Source organism: Tachypleus tridentatus, chromosome 10, assembly GCF_004210375.1.
Source record: "Tachypleus tridentatus isolate NWPU-2018 chromosome 10, ASM421037v1, whole genome shotgun sequence".
Lineage (NCBI taxonomy): Eukaryota > Metazoa > Arthropoda > Merostomata > Xiphosura > Limulidae > Tachypleus > Tachypleus tridentatus.
The window spans coordinates 34,445,412-34,464,240 of NC_134834.1; the positions used below are offsets into that span (position 1 = coordinate 34,445,412).

The 18,829-nt window shown below is 31.4% G+C and overlaps 1 protein-coding gene across 6 annotated transcripts in view; it reads right to left on the reverse strand.

The window, feature by feature from the left end:
• Window positions 1–18,829, reverse strand: part of Polr2B (RNA polymerase II subunit RpII140) — a 112,718-nt gene that overhangs the window by 64,457 nt on the left and 29,432 nt on the right. For 4 of the 6 annotated variants that reach the window (XM_076460683.1, XM_076460681.1, XM_076460684.1 and 1 more), the window contains 3 exons: window positions 8,253–8,365; window positions 6,828–7,047; window positions 71–229 (listed from right to left, as the gene is read on the reverse strand). In XM_076460683.1, the coding sequence (XP_076316798.1) occupies window positions 71–229; window positions 6,828–7,047; window positions 8,253–8,365 (492 nt within the window). The remainder of the gene's footprint in view (window positions 1–70; window positions 230–6,827; window positions 7,048–8,252; window positions 8,366–18,829) is intronic. The other 2 variants (XM_076460686.1, XM_076460685.1) reach the window with 1 other exon arrangement.

Here is an 18,829-nt window from a genome sequence, read left to right on the forward strand (position 1 = left end):
CAAGCAGTGTTTAAAAAATCTATAAGATATACTTGATAATTTTAATTTAAACATACAGGTTAATCTTTACCTGCCCTCCTCTGGCCAACATATTAACCCACAAGGTGCTAGTTGGTCTTGAAGAATGCTCAAGGCATGATCTACACTCTGTCTTATAAGCATACTTTGAATCTTTCATAGAAAATACATAAACAGTGTTGGTTGCCATTTTTTCTTGGGCAATGAGAACCTAGAAGGAAAATGCTACTTTTGTCATCAAGTTTGGTCTTGTCAATTTCCTATTGATATTGAACAACTTTTAAGTATGGTTTTAATTTCCTACTGGTTTGGAACAAATCAGTGACTGAATATATTAAAAAAAAAAAAAGTTGTTTAAGTATAGTCTGACCAACTTTCTTCTGATATGCAACAACTTTGTTACTGAATATGTTTATTACAAGCACTTCCATTTAAACATGGTCGTACAAACTTCCTACCAATAGGAACTTTACTGATCATATTTCCGAGAAACGTTATTTAAACATGACCTTTTCAATTTTCTAATGACATGTAACTACTGTTACTGAATATGAGAAGAACTGATTTTATTTATGTAATATTTAGAAATGTTTACTGATACTTAACAACTTAGTTAGATAATATATTTATAAAAGCTGCTTCTCTAGGTATGGAATTCTGAACTATCAACTGATATATAACAATTTGTTTACCAAATATATTTATGAAAAAGGCGGTTTGTATTTAATTATGGTGTTATCAACTTCCTGTTAAGATCATACTTGATTGTTACACGTTAAACTTTCTGCTGATATGTAACAACTCAATTACTGAGTATGCTTATGGGAAAAGCTGCTTTTATTTATGTTTGTTACATATTGGTAGGAAGGTGGCAAGACCAATTCAGTTATTGAAAATATTTGAGAAAAGTTACTTTCATTTAAGCACTATATTGTCAATTTGCTAATGGTATGTAACAATTTAGTTAATTATCAATAAAACAACTTATTCAACAAGTATTTTCTGTTCAATTTTCTATTCATATGCAACAACTCATTAAATACATTTATGAGAAAACCTGTCTTTACTTGAGTATGACCTTGTCAACCTGCTTTTATTTAAGTGTGGTCTTATTAATTTCCTACCAATATATAGCAACTTAAATATATTTATTAGTGTCTAAATGTGTACCAAAAATCCTACCCAGATTCCCAGATGAGTAATTTGGGCAGTTACCCAGATGCCCATAAATGTCTGACAATTATCAACACATTTCTAACAACATGAACCATAATACCACACACAATTTACTTCATGTGCAATGTCATCTTTATTTTTATTTTAGCAAAGACATGTCTAAAACTGTCAATAAAATGTTAATTTTTAGATGGGAAAGAAAATAGTAAATGATATAATTATAAATAAAAGATGAAAATTATATTAATGCCACAACTTTTTGTACCTACCCATGATGTATAATATATGCCTGCAAAGTGAGAATACATACAATAGTCTAAACCATATAAAGTAATGAAACACATTCAAACAAACATTTTTCTACTTTTTATTTCTAGCTTTCACCAAACAGTAACAAACACCAATTTAGTAGTCATGAAAATAATTGGAAAATATAAAGCTTCCAACTGTTACTTTACCATTATCAATAAGTTAATAGTATTTAATCAAAGAAAAAAAAAAGTAATCTTTAATTGTTCATCTTAGCTGGCTGTCATTACACAATATCCACACTGCGTAGGCAATATCTGTGTGTAACAATGATACTTACTTTGTGCATACATACATTTACATATATAATGACATTATGGCATCTACAGTCATCTGTCATTATAACAAACTGTTATCAGAAACGTTAGTGCAATCAATGAACGGAGCTTATCTCATATCTCAACGACAAACTTTGATAATTCCAAATCTAGATCAGTATGAAAGTTTTTCATTTAAAATAAAGTGAAAAACAATAGCTCTATAGCAACTGTTAATGAATCCTAATATCTCAAATTACAATGAGCAGCAGCCAGTTACACTGGAAACAAGCTAAACTAGTTATACAAAAATGTAGACACTTTAAAAAGATATTTGTAATGATGCAATAATATACAGTATTTACTATTACAAAGCATGCATCATCAGGTTTGGACATTTTCTATGAGTGACAGACCTCATTTCTGACCTAAATGGAGTAACCAAGAACCAACTGAATATAGTGAGTCAGCCAATAATCATTTAACTATGAAAAATTTAAAAATAACTACTCAAAATTCTTACTTAATTAGTTCTTTGTCTTCTATACTCATTACTGTAATTGGAAGAAATACAAGTATGGCATATGTTTTGAGAGTATAATGAATAATAGAGTAATGTATAAAGCAGTCGAGGATTTCTATGCACTGTTAAACTTAAAGATTAATGATTTACTAATCAATACCACTTTCTTCTTCATCCTCTAAGTTATGACTTTCTTTGCTTGTTTCCAATTTTTGCTTACTGTTTTCTTTCAAATAAGAGTGTCTGCCAACTGGGATTTCATTTCAAGTCTTTTCTTGGGCAGAAGTTAAGCAGGTGAAGATAAATGTCCTTCTGAAGGAACACCTGTGGTTGGAAAGGCAAAAACAAATACAAGTGAGCACAGCCAATTTAGGAAATTTGTCTTCCCTTTCATCATGCAAGGAGATTTATATTGGGGGTCCTGTTGCCTTTGTTTACAGTACTAACTTCAAATTTGGTCAAGAGTACATTTATGTTGCTAGTTTCTTTGAAATATCGTCCAAGGAAATTTTCAAAAACAGTCTTTTGCATTGACTTTCTTTGTCTTCTTTATCCTCCTGGTCTTCCACTGCAGGAGAGTACTTCTCCATGACTCATTCTACTTTCTCCAAAAGCCCTTTTCTCTTATTCTGGCAGAAACAAGCACCAATTCCTTAAACCTGGGATCAAAGACAATTATGAGAGCCTTTTTCCCCCAAGGTGACATCCTCAAAGCCAAATTGCTGCTTGAGTTGGCATAAAGCAATTGTTTTAAAACTGTTAAGAGCCAGTAAATTATTCCTTGATGGAACTGGCTTTTCCATCAATCTGTTAAGAATGGGATAGGTTGGAAATACTGACATGACTTTCCTCAGACAACATTTCTGTTACTTTGTCAAGGGCTTCAAAATTTCTGTAAATTCTCTTTCCCAATACTATTCATCATGATGAAGATTTTTGGCCTGTAGTGTCTTCAACCAGTTCCTAACCAGGGTCCTTGACAGTCTAGAAAATGGTACTTTTCAACTGAATAAACCTCTTCAACATCAGGTACTTTGAGCTGCATTGTGTTATCACATCCTGTACTGGCTTCAGTAGTGGATTCACAAAAACAGTCAAGGAATGTGTATTAACTAGCATAATAGACATTGTTCTAGTTTTTAGTCCTGCATTACTTGTGAATGCAATTTTATGTGCAAAACATGGTATGCTGTGGACATTATAAGACATTTTTTATATATGTTACATTGGCAGCATTATCATTTACAACTGTGAATATCTCCTAAAATGCCTTAATCATCCACAACATCTTGCAAATCTCTGGAAGTATTTTCTGCAATGTTACATTTGGATCTCACTTTCATTCTCAAGTTAAAATAGTTGATCTGCTATTCTGTATTCATAACATGTGCTGTGATTGCAAGTCATGCATTGTTTGTTGCTGATGTCCAATGATCAGTCATAGAGGAAAGTATCAGAAGGCTACATAATTTATTCCAAAAGAAGCAACAATATTTTTGCAAGTTATCACATTGTTTGGTATGCAACAATCTGATTCCAAAGTTCAAAAACTGTCAAAAGGAATGAGCACTGATAAAGGTCTCAAGTCCTGATAAATCTCCTACATCGGTTTGTTTTAAACCTGAACGTTCAGCATCGTCTTCCTGAATTTCAGAATATTTAGCAGTTAAAAGTTTTAACAAAGATGAAGTCCTGCCACCATAAAACACAAGGGACATTGAACAGGTGAAGCATTTTGTTTCGCTTTTGCCAGAACTCATGTCTTGGATCAATTTAAAATATTTCCACTTCTTAAAAGCCATTTGATATGCAACAAGAGACTTAAAATGCTAAAAACAAAATGCATAATTTGAAGTTAAAGAAAGCAACAAAGAATTTGGATATGAATTTTTTTGGTTAATATCAAGTAAAAAGCCTAGAGAGTAACATCAAAGTGTTCAATGGAAATTTCATGCAAATACTCCCATTCAGTATTAGTATATATCAGAATGATATATTACTTTTTGTAGTTTCAACATCTTGTCATTAATTAAATATTAATCACTGCAATAAATCTTCTTGCAAATACCTTTTCTGGCTCCATCTCCTGACCATTAATTGCATCCACTCTAAGTAATAAGTTCTACCCATAAAAGTGACCTCTAAAATATGCATCAGGGAAAGAAGAATGATTCCAGACAATAACCTATATCATAGCTATCACTAAATTCCTTTTTTTACAAACAATTCATTAAAGAAGTTATTTAAAGAAAAGATCATTAACCTTTAAAATAGTAAACTCAAAGAGAAACCTTTCAACAAAGCCACTAAAGAAGTCATGCATCTTAAATTGGGAAAGTATTGTGTAGCATAATAGATTATCTATGCTTGTTTCAAAGTTAAACCCTTGCTCCTCAATCAAACATTAATCTTTCATAAAGGCAAAAGGCAGACCCTTTAGGACCAAAAGCAAAGGAATCTATGTGGCTTTGTCCATGCCAAGATAAGTTATTAGTAAACATGCTTGATCATCACATTTTCTTACTTCCTTTCCCTTGACTCAAACTCAGATTAATTTAGTATGTTAAGAATTCTGCACACACCCAAGCTCAGAAACGTTATCCCTTTGCTAGACATTACATTCCATTTACAGTGCTCAACTTTATTTCCCAATGTTTCTGTGTGTGTCTTGTTTCAGATGAGTCTCTGATTTATTATGATAAACACGCTATGTATTAAAACTTTAGATAGGCAGAAATTTTAAATTAGAAGTTAATTGAATGCAATTACAAAGCAACTTTATGATATTTGCCAAAAATATTGATACACAATTTTTTTTCATAATTCCAATATATTTTAACATACAAACATTATAATTTAAAATAATGGTTATTACAAATAATGGTTTACATACAACAGTTTTACAAACACAAACAATACTGAATCTTACATCTGGTCTGGAACCCAATGTTTTATCTATTATCCACATCCACGATGAGAAAATTAATTCCAAGTTTATATCATTACAAGCTAGCTAGCTTGTTTGGCTTCACACCGCAGACTTTTTTACAGATGAAGATATTTAATGTCCTCGTGAAAATACTAACATCCGAAGTTAATTTTGCAGAAGTTGAATGGTTTTATAAAGTCTGAAATCTATAAACATTTCTGGTTCAATTCTATAGTTTTCCAATTAATAAGGGTTAATTAGAATTATAGTTTCTGAGGCTTATGGTCAGGGGCATAGATTTTTTACACCCAATGGGGGGGAATGATTTTTGCAACCACTTATGTGGACTGTTCAATTTGCAAATTGGTAATCTCTGATTATGTGAACCTGAAACCTGTAAACATGCAGTCACAGAGTAATCTTGTTGCCACAATACTTGCATGTATACTTAGGCCTACTGACTGATACTTACGAACTGTTGCTTAGATCTAAAAGCTTAGAAGCACGCCTACATTAAAGATGTACATTTTAGCTACTGAAAAAGCTACTGGATTCAAAAATGGTACAGTCTTTTTGATGACTATAGAAATTCATAAGTCAATCATACATCACATATGACTTAAGAACTTTCACAGTTTGTACAGTTTTCGATGTGGAAGGGTCCATAACTCAATGCCTTTGTGAGGGTGATAATTTATACACAAAAGCCAATTTAGAAGATGTAATGTAAACTAGAAACACATGGAATGGAATTTGGCTTGTAGTTATGTATATGTAAGATAGTCACAGAAGTAACTTTGAAGAGATGTACTGCAAGTTTTACGACTGCAAGCAATAGGCCAGTGAGAACAAAATGCACTAATGAAAATTAAAAACAAGACATAAAATAAATGAATATGAAGATAATTTATGAAACCAATAGCACAAGTTAATACATTTTAACATTTTACAACTTCATTTAACAAACTCTGCAGCTCAGTTTACATCACTTTGACTCACAGATATAAAGTTTATACATATTTTTATAAACCTGATAATACTTATAAAGGATGAGTGCCCTGCTTTCCAGAAAAAACAAATATTTGAATAAAGCTATTGATTTATCTGTACAATCTTGTCAACATTTATATGCAAAAACGGCTCGTTTGGGTGAACCTGACGATGACCGAAGAAGGTCGAAACGTTGTTCTCAACCCAAACGAGCCGTTTTTGCATATAAATTTCTCAACAAGTGGGTTTCTCGACATCACTGAATCTTGTCAACATTTTACTTACATCTAATTTACTAAATATATTCATGAGAAAAGCTGCTCTTCTTTAACTATCATCTTGTCAACTTTTTATCAGCATGTAACAAATTGTTACTAAATTTATTAGTGAGAAAAGTTTCTTTTATTTACACAAGGTCTTGTCAAAGTCCTCATATTTAAAAACTGTTATTTATCACAATAATGAGAAAAATAAATCAATTATATAATTGCTGGTAACCAAAACAATTTATATTGCTTTTGCTTAAACTGAACAAATTTTGGAAACCAAGGATTTCTATTTATTGGTAAATGATGCAACAAAAATCAGAAGTACTGTCACAAATGTAACAGATATTTCACTTTACCTTTTCAGATCCATTAATAATGAAATAACCTCCAGGATCTAAAGGACATTCTTTAAACTCTGTTAAATCTCTGTCAGTTAAACCACTCAACAAGCAATAAGCAGACCTCAGCATTATAGGAATTTTTCCAATAAAAGTCTTCTGATGTTGAGTTTCTACTGGGTCTTCACCCTCTCTTATCACAGTTTTGGTGATGTCCACATATAAGGGTGCCGAGTATCTGAAGAAAGGATTATTAGAAAAAAACAAAAAGTATTTCAGTCACTTAAATGTACTTTCATCTATATGACATTTCACCTGTTAGCATTTCAAGAATCATATACAGAATGTCCCAAAATGAATATACCAAAAAAAAATATTGATAAATATGGCTTATTTGAGATAAAATTACAAAAAGTCTTCTGAAGGCTTGCAAGTTTAATTTAACATATACTTCTATGTATTTTATCATGAACTATAAATCAAATTCTAAGAACACATTTTCCAGTACAGCTGTAGGAATGGTAAAAACATAAAAGCAACATGCATATTAAGTTTCATTTCCTCAAGATTCCTGGGTTTGTTATGGTAGTCTTTTGTTCTCAAATGCCCCAAAGATAAAAAGTCCAAAGACGTGAATTTGGGAAACTCTTTTGGAAGTTGCAGTTTTACTCAAAAAATAAGGTCAGTTATTAAATCTGCAATAAAACACATTCATAAATTTAAAAAAATGGCAAATAACGTACGTAATAACAATAATAATTAACTTCAATAAAACTTAAGTCTTCAGAAGATATTTTGTTTGGAATTTTATCTCAGATAAAAAAGTTGACATTTTTGTTTGGTATATTCACTTTGAGACACTATATAAAAACTTCCTGTGTTTAATCTTCCAAATAGCTTTTTTCAATTCTTAGATTTTATTTAATTTCATGTTATGAAACTGAATCCGACTTTCTCTGAACTCCAAAATATTTTATGAATAAAGATAATGCATTGCTAACTTTTATCCTTTGCTGTATACACTTTCATCTGCAAGTGAAAAATAAACAGTCAAAATAAGAGGAACTTCACAACATACCATAAAACATTCCACAGACAACTACAGAAAAACTACTACAGATAATGAAAACAATTAGCTAAAATGCTATGTTAAAGAGTGCTTTAAAAATTTTTTGTACCGAAATTTCTGACCAGTGATTATCTCAGTGTATTCCATATGAAAACTACGTAAATATGAAACATTAAGATACTTTAACAGGTCTTGAAAGCTCACTGTATAAAACTTTCTGCACAAACTCTTCATTCTTTCTTTAAAATAGTTATTTTAAAAATCCAGATCATTAAAGTAATTCTACCACAATCTGATAACTTAGCCTAATGTTTATGGTCTAGTGTAAGATTATGCAGGTAACATCACTGATGGCATAAGCGTTATAAACTTACGTTAAATTTCGAAGCCTGGCTTCATTTGGCATCATAGGACTTGGGGCACCATCTTTTTCCCAGTGAGTTGGTTTTGACAGATAAATCTGTTCAAACTTTAATAAATAACGAGGCTGTAAAAGAAAAGTTGCACAAGGTTTAATATTCTAGATAGACAGTATACTGGAAGGAAAATAAATGATCTATATGAACAGTAAAAACATCAAACCTTAAGGATAAACTCTTTCATCATGAGCTCAGTCCCATTTTGTGCTTGTTATAGTTTTCATGCTATAACTTTCAAATTAGTAAGTGTATGTTAATAAAATTTGGCAGATTATCTGTAAAATTACAATGTTTTCATAGGCAAAATATTTTTCTTTTTTTAAATTTGTTAAGCAATGTTTTTCTCATATTTTTAACAGTGAGTATTGTAAAGCTGATACAAATTTGATTAATAGTGAATATTGTAGGACTGATAAAAGTTTAATTTATGGTGAGTATTGTAGGACTGATACAAGCAATGTTTTTCTCATGCCTTTTCTTTTTGCATATTTCCTATCAAACATGCAAAATAATTTTCCTTCTAAATTTAAAAATACTTTTTTGAATCATAAAATTTTCAAATTTCTAAAGCAAAATCTTTATAATACTCTGATAGTTAAATGTTTCTTTAAAAAAACTTTAGTGTTATTTTTGCTGTACAAATTTAGTAGAATTTATCGATCTAGTAACAACCATAAAAAAAAATATGAAATATAAATTATGCTTCTTTTATTCTAGAATCACAACAGATTATAACAAAAACAAATGTTTAGACTAAACAGGTTAAATCTCATAACATTACACATTTATTATTATTGACCTTTCAGCTATGCTTGACTAACAATACAGAAGTTAGAATTTTATATGCAAAAACGGCTCGTTTGGGTTGAGAAAATATTTTACATAGAAGAGCGAACAACGTTTCGACCTTCTTCGGTCATCGTCAGGTTCACAAAGAAAGAGGTAACTGACCGGAAGCTGACCACATGTTTGAAAGGGGTTGTGTAACTGTGTGTCGAAATGTAGAGGGCGGTATTAGATGTTTGAATATATAATTCTATTTATTTTATTAATATAGGTATAAAGGCGTTCCTTTATATTGGTTTATTTTGGGTTTAAGTTGTTGTATAAGTAAGGCTTCTTTAATTTTGCGTTTGTTTATGTTTGTTTCTTTATTTAGTATTTGAGTGTTTTCTATGGTTATGTTGTGTTTATTTGACTTACAGTGTTCGAAAACGTGTGAAGGTGACTTTTTATGTTCTTTGAATCTGGTTTCCATTTTTCTACTTGTTTCTCCAATATAGAAGTCGTGGCAGTTATCACATTGTATTTTATAAATAATGTTGGTGTGGTGTTTGTCAGTGTAGTTTTACATAGTATAGACCTCAGTTTTGTGCGGGTTTTGAATAAATTTGGTATTAACTGGAATGTCATATTTTATTACTAATTTTTGCCAAATGTTGGTTATTTGTTTGCTGATGTCAAGAATATATGGTATACAGCAGTATATGGTTTCGTGGTTTTTTGATTCATGAGCTGTATTTACTTTAGTTGGTTGATTTTGCTTTCTGTGTAGGTGTGTGCTTATAATGTTTTCTACGGTTTGTGGAGGAAACTTATTGATGTTGATGAAGTATTGTTTTATTTTGTCTAATTCATCGTTAATTTTATCTGGTGAGCATAGTTTTATGGCTGTGTTTATTTGGTTTCTTAGTATGTTGAGTTTTTGTTTCGTTTCATGTGCTAAGTCCCAAGGAATGTATAGTCCAGTATGGGTGATTTTTCGGTGGATTTCTGTTTTGAATTGTGTGTCAGTTCTTGTAATTTTGAGGTTAAGAAATGATATTTGATTGCTTTCTTCCTGTTCACATGTGAAGTTAATGTTGGGATGTATAGAGTTAATGTGATTGAAAAATTAAGTGTGTGTTCTGTAGATTTGAATCCCAAGAACCGTGTCATCTACATATCTGTACCAGTATAGTGGTGGATGTAATGCTGTGTTAATTGCTTGTGTTTCAACTTGTGTCATAAAAATATTGGCTAGAACTGGTGATACTGGGTTGCCCATGCTTAAGCCATTTGTTTGTATATAGTTTTGGTTGTTGAACATGAAGTTTGTCTTTATCGTGGTGAATTCTATGAGGGTTGCTAACTGGTTACTGGGAATTTCTATAGTTGGGTTAGGGTCTCGGATATAGAGTTCTAAGGCTATCTTGCAGGCTTCAGTGGTTGGAACTTCTGTAAAGAGGGATATAACATCGAAACTGGCCATTAAGGCTTTATGATTAAGTTGATTTAGATTAGACTTGAAATTAAAAGAGTCTTTGATGAATGAGCTGGCTGATGTTACATATTTGGAGAATGCCCATGCTATGTATTTACCAAGATTGTAATTAAACGATTCATATGTGGACATTATTGGTCGTAATGGACAATCTGGTTTATGAGGTTTGGGGATACCGTATATTTGCAGTGTGCGTGAGTCGGTTTTAATGAGGTAGGAATAAAGTGTTTGTGAAATTGTGTTGGCTTTTTTCATTTGTAGTAGTAATTTGTTCAGTTGTGTCTCGTGTGTCTTTGTTGGATTTGTGTTTATTTGTTTAAATTTGTTCGTGTCTGATAGGATGTTATTCATTTTTTGGATGTATTCATTCGTGTTCATTATGACTATAGCGTTACCTTTATCTGCTTTTAGAATTTTTATGTTTTTGTCTTGTTTTAGGTTTTTATTGGAATTAATGTCTCTTTTTGTAAGGTTGTTTTTTAGTTTTCTGTTTTGTGAAATTATGTTGATGGTTTTGTGAGAAAATTCTTTGAAAAAATCGTTTAAGATGTTGATTTTAGGTGTTTCTGGAAAATATAAATTTGTAATTTTACCTGGGAAGTTTAGCTGTTGGATGTCAATAAAATTATCTAAGTTGTCTTCTTTCTGTTGGTTGTGCTTGGTTGTTTCCTTGTTTTTCTTCTCTGTAGAAAGTATCACAAGTCTCCTGGCTAGGTCTTCTAAACATGTTTTGATTTCTATGGTTGGAATGTACCTAGGTGCTATTGCGAAGTTTAGTCCTTTGTTAAGTAGTTGTTTCTTGTCTGTGTTTAATTGACGGTCGGATCTGTTAATTATGAGGTTAGTCAACGGTTTGTCGTTTTGGTGTCTTTTCTGTTGTTTGCATCTTAGTTTTTCTAGTTTTTTGTTGTGGCAGATCTTTTTGTCTCTGTCGTTCTTAGTATTGATTTGGTTTATGTTTCGTTGTATAAGTCCGTAAATCTCTGGTTTAATGCAGCATGCCAGTTGATGGTCTAGGTTCATTTTTTGTTTTTGTAAGTCATGTAGTTCTTTGTATTTTGTGTTCAACATGGCTTTAAGTAGTTTTTTCTGTAAATTTTAGATAATGTTTGTGTATGTATTAAAATTTTTTGAAAGTTTTACCTTTACAAAATTATGCTGTATACCATATATTCCTGACATCAGCAAACAAATAACCAACATTTGGCAAAAATTAGTAATAAAATATGACATTCCAGTTAATACCAAATTTATTCAAAAACCCGGCACAAAACTGAGGTCTATACTATGTAAAACTACACTGACAAACACCACACCAACATTATTTATAAAATACAATGTGATAACTGCCACGACTTCTATATTGGAGAAACAAGTAGAAAAATGGAAACCAGATTCAAAGAACATAAAAAGTCACCTTCACACGTTTTCGAACACTGCAAGTCAAATAAACACAACATAACCACAGAAAACACTCAAATACTAAATAAAGAAACAAACATAAACAAACACAAAATTAAAGAAGCCTTACTTATACAACAACTTAAACCCAAAATAAACCAATATAAAGGAACGCCTTTATACCTATATTAATATAATAAAATAAATAAAATTATTATTCAAACATCTAATACCGCCCTCTACATTTCGACACACAGTTACACAACCCCTTTCAAACATGTGGTCAGCTTCCGGTCAGTTACCTCTTTCTTTGTGAACCTGACGATGACTGAAGAAGGTCGAAACGTTGTTCGCTCTTCTATGTAAAATATTTTCTCAACCCAAACGAGCCATTTTTGCATATAAATTTCTCAATAAGTGGGTTTCTCGACATCACTGAGAAGTTAGAATGGCATAGTACTGTATCTAATATTTCAAAACTGCCCTTTGGTCCTCATAAAGTGACACTATCTTGACTGTATTTTGTAATGCACACTCACATTTCAATTATTATACATTATAGGTTTTCCTGTATCTAAATAATAATAATAAACTTACTTTATTGTATGCAGTTGCTGTTTGACATGAAATGCTAAGCCTTTCAAAATTTCACATGGAGGATACAAAACTTTTTTTAGGTTTATATATCAAAACACACACACACAGTTGAGTAACCAAACAATCAAATTACTGTATCGACATCATGGAATTCCACTATAACTTTAATTTTTTTAAGACCTAAATACAACAATTAAATCTACTTCCTTGAAATATGAAAATGAGAGAATGAGGTGGTCTTCTAACAGATTAAAATTCCTGAGAATACCATTACAGAGACATTCAGAGTTGTTGATTGGTTATTCACATCATAAGTAAAAGTATACAAGGGACCACTTCCAACAATGGAAATAGGTGAATGGGTACATTTAGTACATCACACACACTTCAGCAAAATGAAAAGATACAAGATTTGTATCTTATATTCTTTCTTGTTAACACTGGTAATTTGCATTTATAATTCATACCAAATTAGACTTAGTATTTTAACATCATGAAAACAATGAACTACTGATGCATTCAACATGCCATGTGACAAAAAACATTTCATTATATTATTTTAGTATTTACTTTTAAATTAAGAAATTGAATAACACCATGTAACACAAATTTTGTTCCTGGATAGTATGTGTTAGTTCTTAATTGCTTATGTTGTAAACGTACAGAAAATGGCCATTATTCCCTTCAAACTTTGCTTTTGTGACCTGGATAATAAAATTTAGAAATTAATATATTTTCTATGTAAAAACAGGCAAATTTGCACATTTTCACTTATATAAGGTTTGAACAACATATGAATCAAGATTTACATGCATTTATACTATAGTTATGCAAAAGTGAACAAAAATATTTAGAAGTGAGTAGTTTTTTTGAGATTTGCAACTGTAATGTAAATCACTTTCATATATCAGCCCCAAATATAGACTCCCATCATGTTTTCGTTATACACTCCTTGGTAGTGGCATTCAAAGTTCAGTATATCTTGGTGGAAGCACTTGCTTTGCTCCTCTGAGTATGCTCTTATGTTCTCCTTGAAGTTATCAAGATGAATGTCAAGGATATGGACTTTCAGGGACATCCTGCAGCCCATTTTGCCATAGTTCTTCACCAGAGCCACAATAGTTTCATAATTTTCAGCCTTGTGATTGCCCAAGAAGCCCAGAACCACCACAACAAAGCTGCCCCAAGCCCTTTTTTCCTTTCTATTGAGCTTCTTGAGGAATTTTGTGCACTCCACTATCTTTATTTGTGATCTAACGAAGACACCAGCTTTAACCATTGCCTCTGACAGCTTAGGAAAGAATTCTCATAGGTACTTGAAGGCTGCAGACTTCTTACCAAAAGCTGTGACAAATTACTTCATAAGACCCAATTTTATGTGCAATGGTGGAAACAACACCTTCTTGGGGTCCACTAATGACTCACACTTGACATTGTGCCTCCCCACAGAGAACTAGGTCCGTTGCTGTCAGTGCTTCCTGTTGTAGTGCACTGCTGTGTGCATACTGTCCCAAAGGCAAAGATAACAGGGAAACTTGGTAAAGCCTCCTTGAAGACCCATCAGGAATTCCACCATTTTAAAGTATCCGATAACCTCCCAGCCATACGCATCATACTTCAAGGCTTCTAGCAAGGTCTTGATGCTGTTGTATTCATCTTTGAGGTGCACCAAATGAGCCAGGGAAAGAGATGGATACTTATTCCTGTTGTGGAGAAGCACAGCTTTGAGGCTTCTGGATGAGTTATCAATGAAGAGGCACCACTCGTTCGGGTTACAGTCAATTCCAATTGCCTTGCACAGACCGGATACATTGTGGCAGAAGCAGACCCCATCGTGACGAGTGAAGAAATTTGAAAATGTCAGAGATGCTTTCTCTGACTTGCAACTTGCACACTTTCATTCTTAAAAATTCTTGTAAGTTCAAGAAGATTCTCTATCAGCTACTCAGCACTGAATCTACCTGGAATGTTGTGGAAAATGAGTACATTTGAAAATTTCATTACCTGGGCCACAAAAGCAAAGTTTGAAGAGAAAAATAGGTCTTTTCCATTTATTTTAGGCATAAGCAATTGGGAAATAACACTTTCTGCCCAGAGACAAAAAAAAAGACCAAGTTTTGTTACATAACACCTAAACTTTAATTCTGTTCCACAGTTTGATACCAAAGTTGTTGATATAAATTCATGAAATATTAGTTCAGTAAAACTTTAAATCCAAGTCAACATACAGTGTGTTATCTGTGCTATACCTGTCTGTAGAATCTAATTCAAAATTCTAGTTACAACTTTATAAAATAAAAGTTCAAACTGTAATTACACCAAATATTAAAATATTACTTTACAAACAAGGCATACTATATTGTACGAGAAAATAATGGCTTATTTTATCTGTTAGATGGTGTAATTTTGTCACATTTCAATATCTAGTTATAGAACTATAAAAAGGTATTGCCACCTAGTTATAAAGAACACTGGAGTTATTGAAAACTAAAATGTAGAATAATGATTTCTAAATTTACTGCCCTAACTTTAGATTTTAAAATATACTGATTTTAATGGAAAAAATTTTGTAACTAATTATAAAATAAATGTAAATGTTTTGCATATCATCATTAACATATTCTGTCAAACAGTCATCAGAGTCTCTTCAGATTATTGTAGGTGTAGCCTAAGTACATTTGTTTATGGTCACAAATAAGAAGCCTGTAATTAGCAAACATTTTCAATAAACATGCAGGGTTCAGTAAATACCCATGACTTCATACATTTGCCTGAAAACTTCCAAGATAAAATGAAATTGTATAACACCAATTATAATTGACAAACATTGAACATTTTAGATACTTTACCTTTAACCCTTTTGCTACTGCCTCAGTGGATTACACAGACCATATGACCTCAAACTATCAGTTTCCATATTATAAATTTTAATGTTTTGTGTACCTTCATATTTTTCTAGCTTATAGTAAACATTCCAAGTATTAAGTAAGTAGACAACAGATCAATTAAGTGATTTTACTAAAACTTTCTGTCCTTGAATATGTGGAGTTAAGAATGTTAAATGCTGAGTGCAAATTGATTTTCAGTTTAGGATTAAAAATGCTCTCCACCTGAAAATTACACAATTTCATTTGTACAATTTCAAACCTTCTAGTTAAACAAAGGATTTTTTTCATCTAACCTTATATTTTGTTATTTTATCTACCATAACTATGTGCATTTGGTCAACTTGACTGAACTTGTAACTATCATAAAAAAAATTTAAATGAGTAGTACTGTTCTATCCTTTCTTATATTGACCAAGAAGTTCAAAATTACTTCTGAAAGTTTCTACTTCTAATCATTTTACATCTATTTCCTATGTTTACTTAACTGTAAGCAGCTGAAGTAGGAACCTGCTAAACAAAGTAATAAATCACTGTTCTTGCATTAGAATGTTTACACAACAGCATAATAAAACACTATTGAGATTAAATAAGCAGGTGGTGCAATAAGCCAACTATTCCCATAGTTTCTCATAATCCCAAACCACATACAAAATTATTGACTCAGTATTTTGACGTAACCAAAATCTAATTTGAACCAGTGCTGCATACAATATATCATCTGATGAGCAAATTTCAACATTTAAGTAATACCATTAGAATGTTTACATGACACCATAATATAATACTACTGATTGCTAATGACATCATGTGTGGTGCAATAAGCCAACTATTCCCAGTGTTTCTTAGCCTGGATTAGGGTATAAATATGTAAAGTCCAGGCTGAAAAAATAAATTTGGTAGGTATTTGCATGTTATTCTCTCAGGGTGGTTGGAATTTAGTAGTATAAATGTACAGTACAATACCATCCAAGTTCTAATGAATGTGTATTATTAAATTTTTGGAAAAATAAAAATAAATTGTAAAACAGTAAGTAAAAAAACACAGAAAGACAATGAATATTTGCATTTGTGTTACAAAATTCACAAGTAATTGCACATTGTACTTGCTGTGCCTCGTTTATTCTCCAAGTAGAGGATAAAAATTTTTGTACATTTCAAAGATGCATTATTAAAAAAAAAAAAATGAAATTACCATATTGGTACACAAAATTACTAATGTATCTAGCTTTCTATCTAAATTATATGGAGGTTTAAAAAAATTTTCTGTTCAGAACAATAACTTAGTCAACAGACTTCATTTCCAATAAAATTCCAGTTTTTCCATTTAAGCCAATTACAAAGAACTGTTAGATTTAACACTATCAAGTTGTTATTGATATTGTAATAGTTAGCATGCACTCATTACTGTGAAAATAAATACAGACTGATGCCTTGATTACACAGTAGTCTAGGTAAAGCAAAAACCTGCAGATGACAAACAGATAATCAATGTACTAGCATATCTCACTTGTTAGCCCACTGTTTGATCAAAATGAAAAAATTGATAAATTTCAGTTTCTTATTTTCATTTATAATCTTTTTACTGTCATTTAATCATACCACTAAGAACTGTAAAAGTAATTACAATGAATGATAAAAGTCCAGTATCAGTTAATCATACTTGGTTTCTCTTAAGTTCATGAGTTATAAGTCCAATTTACTTTTTTTCCTGTAATACTTCCTGTTCTAAACACCCATTACCAGTTTAGTTAGGTTTCACTGCTAGTATAGGACTAAACAGCTTCTAAACTTTACTTTTTCTGCTAGAGGGAAAGAAGTAAATTCACACCCTGTCAATGCATGGGAAAAATAAATAAAAAATTAGCACAAATCTATACTTGGAATTACTGCAAAAAAGCCTTTGCTAAAACTAACTGAAGATACCAATTATTTGTAGGAAACAGGATGATTGGGCAACACCCCACCACAAGCTGTGGTTAAAGGATGCCTGCTGCACTGTACAGAAGTTCAGTGAAATATTCACAAAATCTTATTATGTAATTCTGTACAATATTTTTTTAACTGCTAATTAAACAAACTTAACCAAGCTACAAATATTTTGTATTACTACCTTAACAGCTAAAAATAAAGAAGCAGGGCTAGACTTGAACTGGCCAGTTTATGATTTGAAAGCATGTCAGATCCTGCAGTAAAATAAACCTAGATGTCATACAATGCCTGAACTTTTGCAATTAAAATTCACCTCTGAGCAATAACTTCTCTAAAATGTGTAAATTATTGCTAAGAATTGTAATGCATATTTTGAAAAAAAAAACTGAGGAAAAAAAACACATAACTAAGATACTAGTATAGATTTCACTTCACAGTACAAAAAATTATGAAGTTAGGTTAGGCACACTTCACCTTTTGCACTGGCTCATAGATCTGAAAATATTTGTCGAAATCTGACTTATGAGAAGGGTGAGTAGACCAAAGGTTTGAAAACAATGTAGAACTCAGAGAGCTGCTAGTGTGGTAGGTTTACCGAGTAAAATGGTGAGAAGTTCTTACTTCATATTTTATTTTGTCAATGTCTGAAATTTGAGCTTCTAATTTATTGACCACTACAAACATACACTGTATGGCAAGTGTAATGCAGTACAAAGTGGCCAATGAAAAAATGATGTGTCATATGACAGAAAAAGATGTTTAGTTTGTTGCTTTTTTTTAATATTTTATTACTAATTCTGAAATTAAAATACATAAATATTTGAATTATAAAATATGCTTTGATGCAAATTTTGTTGACAAATTGATAAAAGTTAACTAAATCTTGAAAATAACAAACATTAACACAAGTTTTTGACCTGTCTATAGCAAGAGAATCCATATAATTTTACATTTTACAATGTATCATTATAGTAATGTTCATTAATCAGAAAGACTAAGAATATTAAAGTTGTTCTGATACAAGTTATTTAGAAATCATAAATACTTTAGTCTAAGGATGTTCATAAACATTTTCATTGATACTTAAGTTTAATTTCTTTATAATTTGCAGTTTTCTGAAAACTACTTCATTTTGCATTTAAAGTTGCATGACCTTTTATTCTGCTTCATAAGCCAAATGATCTCTTGTCTATATCCATATTCAACCCCTTTCTTTTATACCACTTCCTAGTTTTTTCCTCAGAATGTTAAATAGCATCCTGGTAGATATACCATATTTGGTTTAGCAGGAACAATTGACAGTGTCAGTGCTTTAGATATTCTAACCATAAGAATCACACCTACTAACTATATTGTTAATTATACTACTATAAGCTGCAAATAATCAACAAAATCATGCTTAAACCAAGCTCTGATCAAATGCCAGTAAATGTCATTACCAATATTCATGGCTT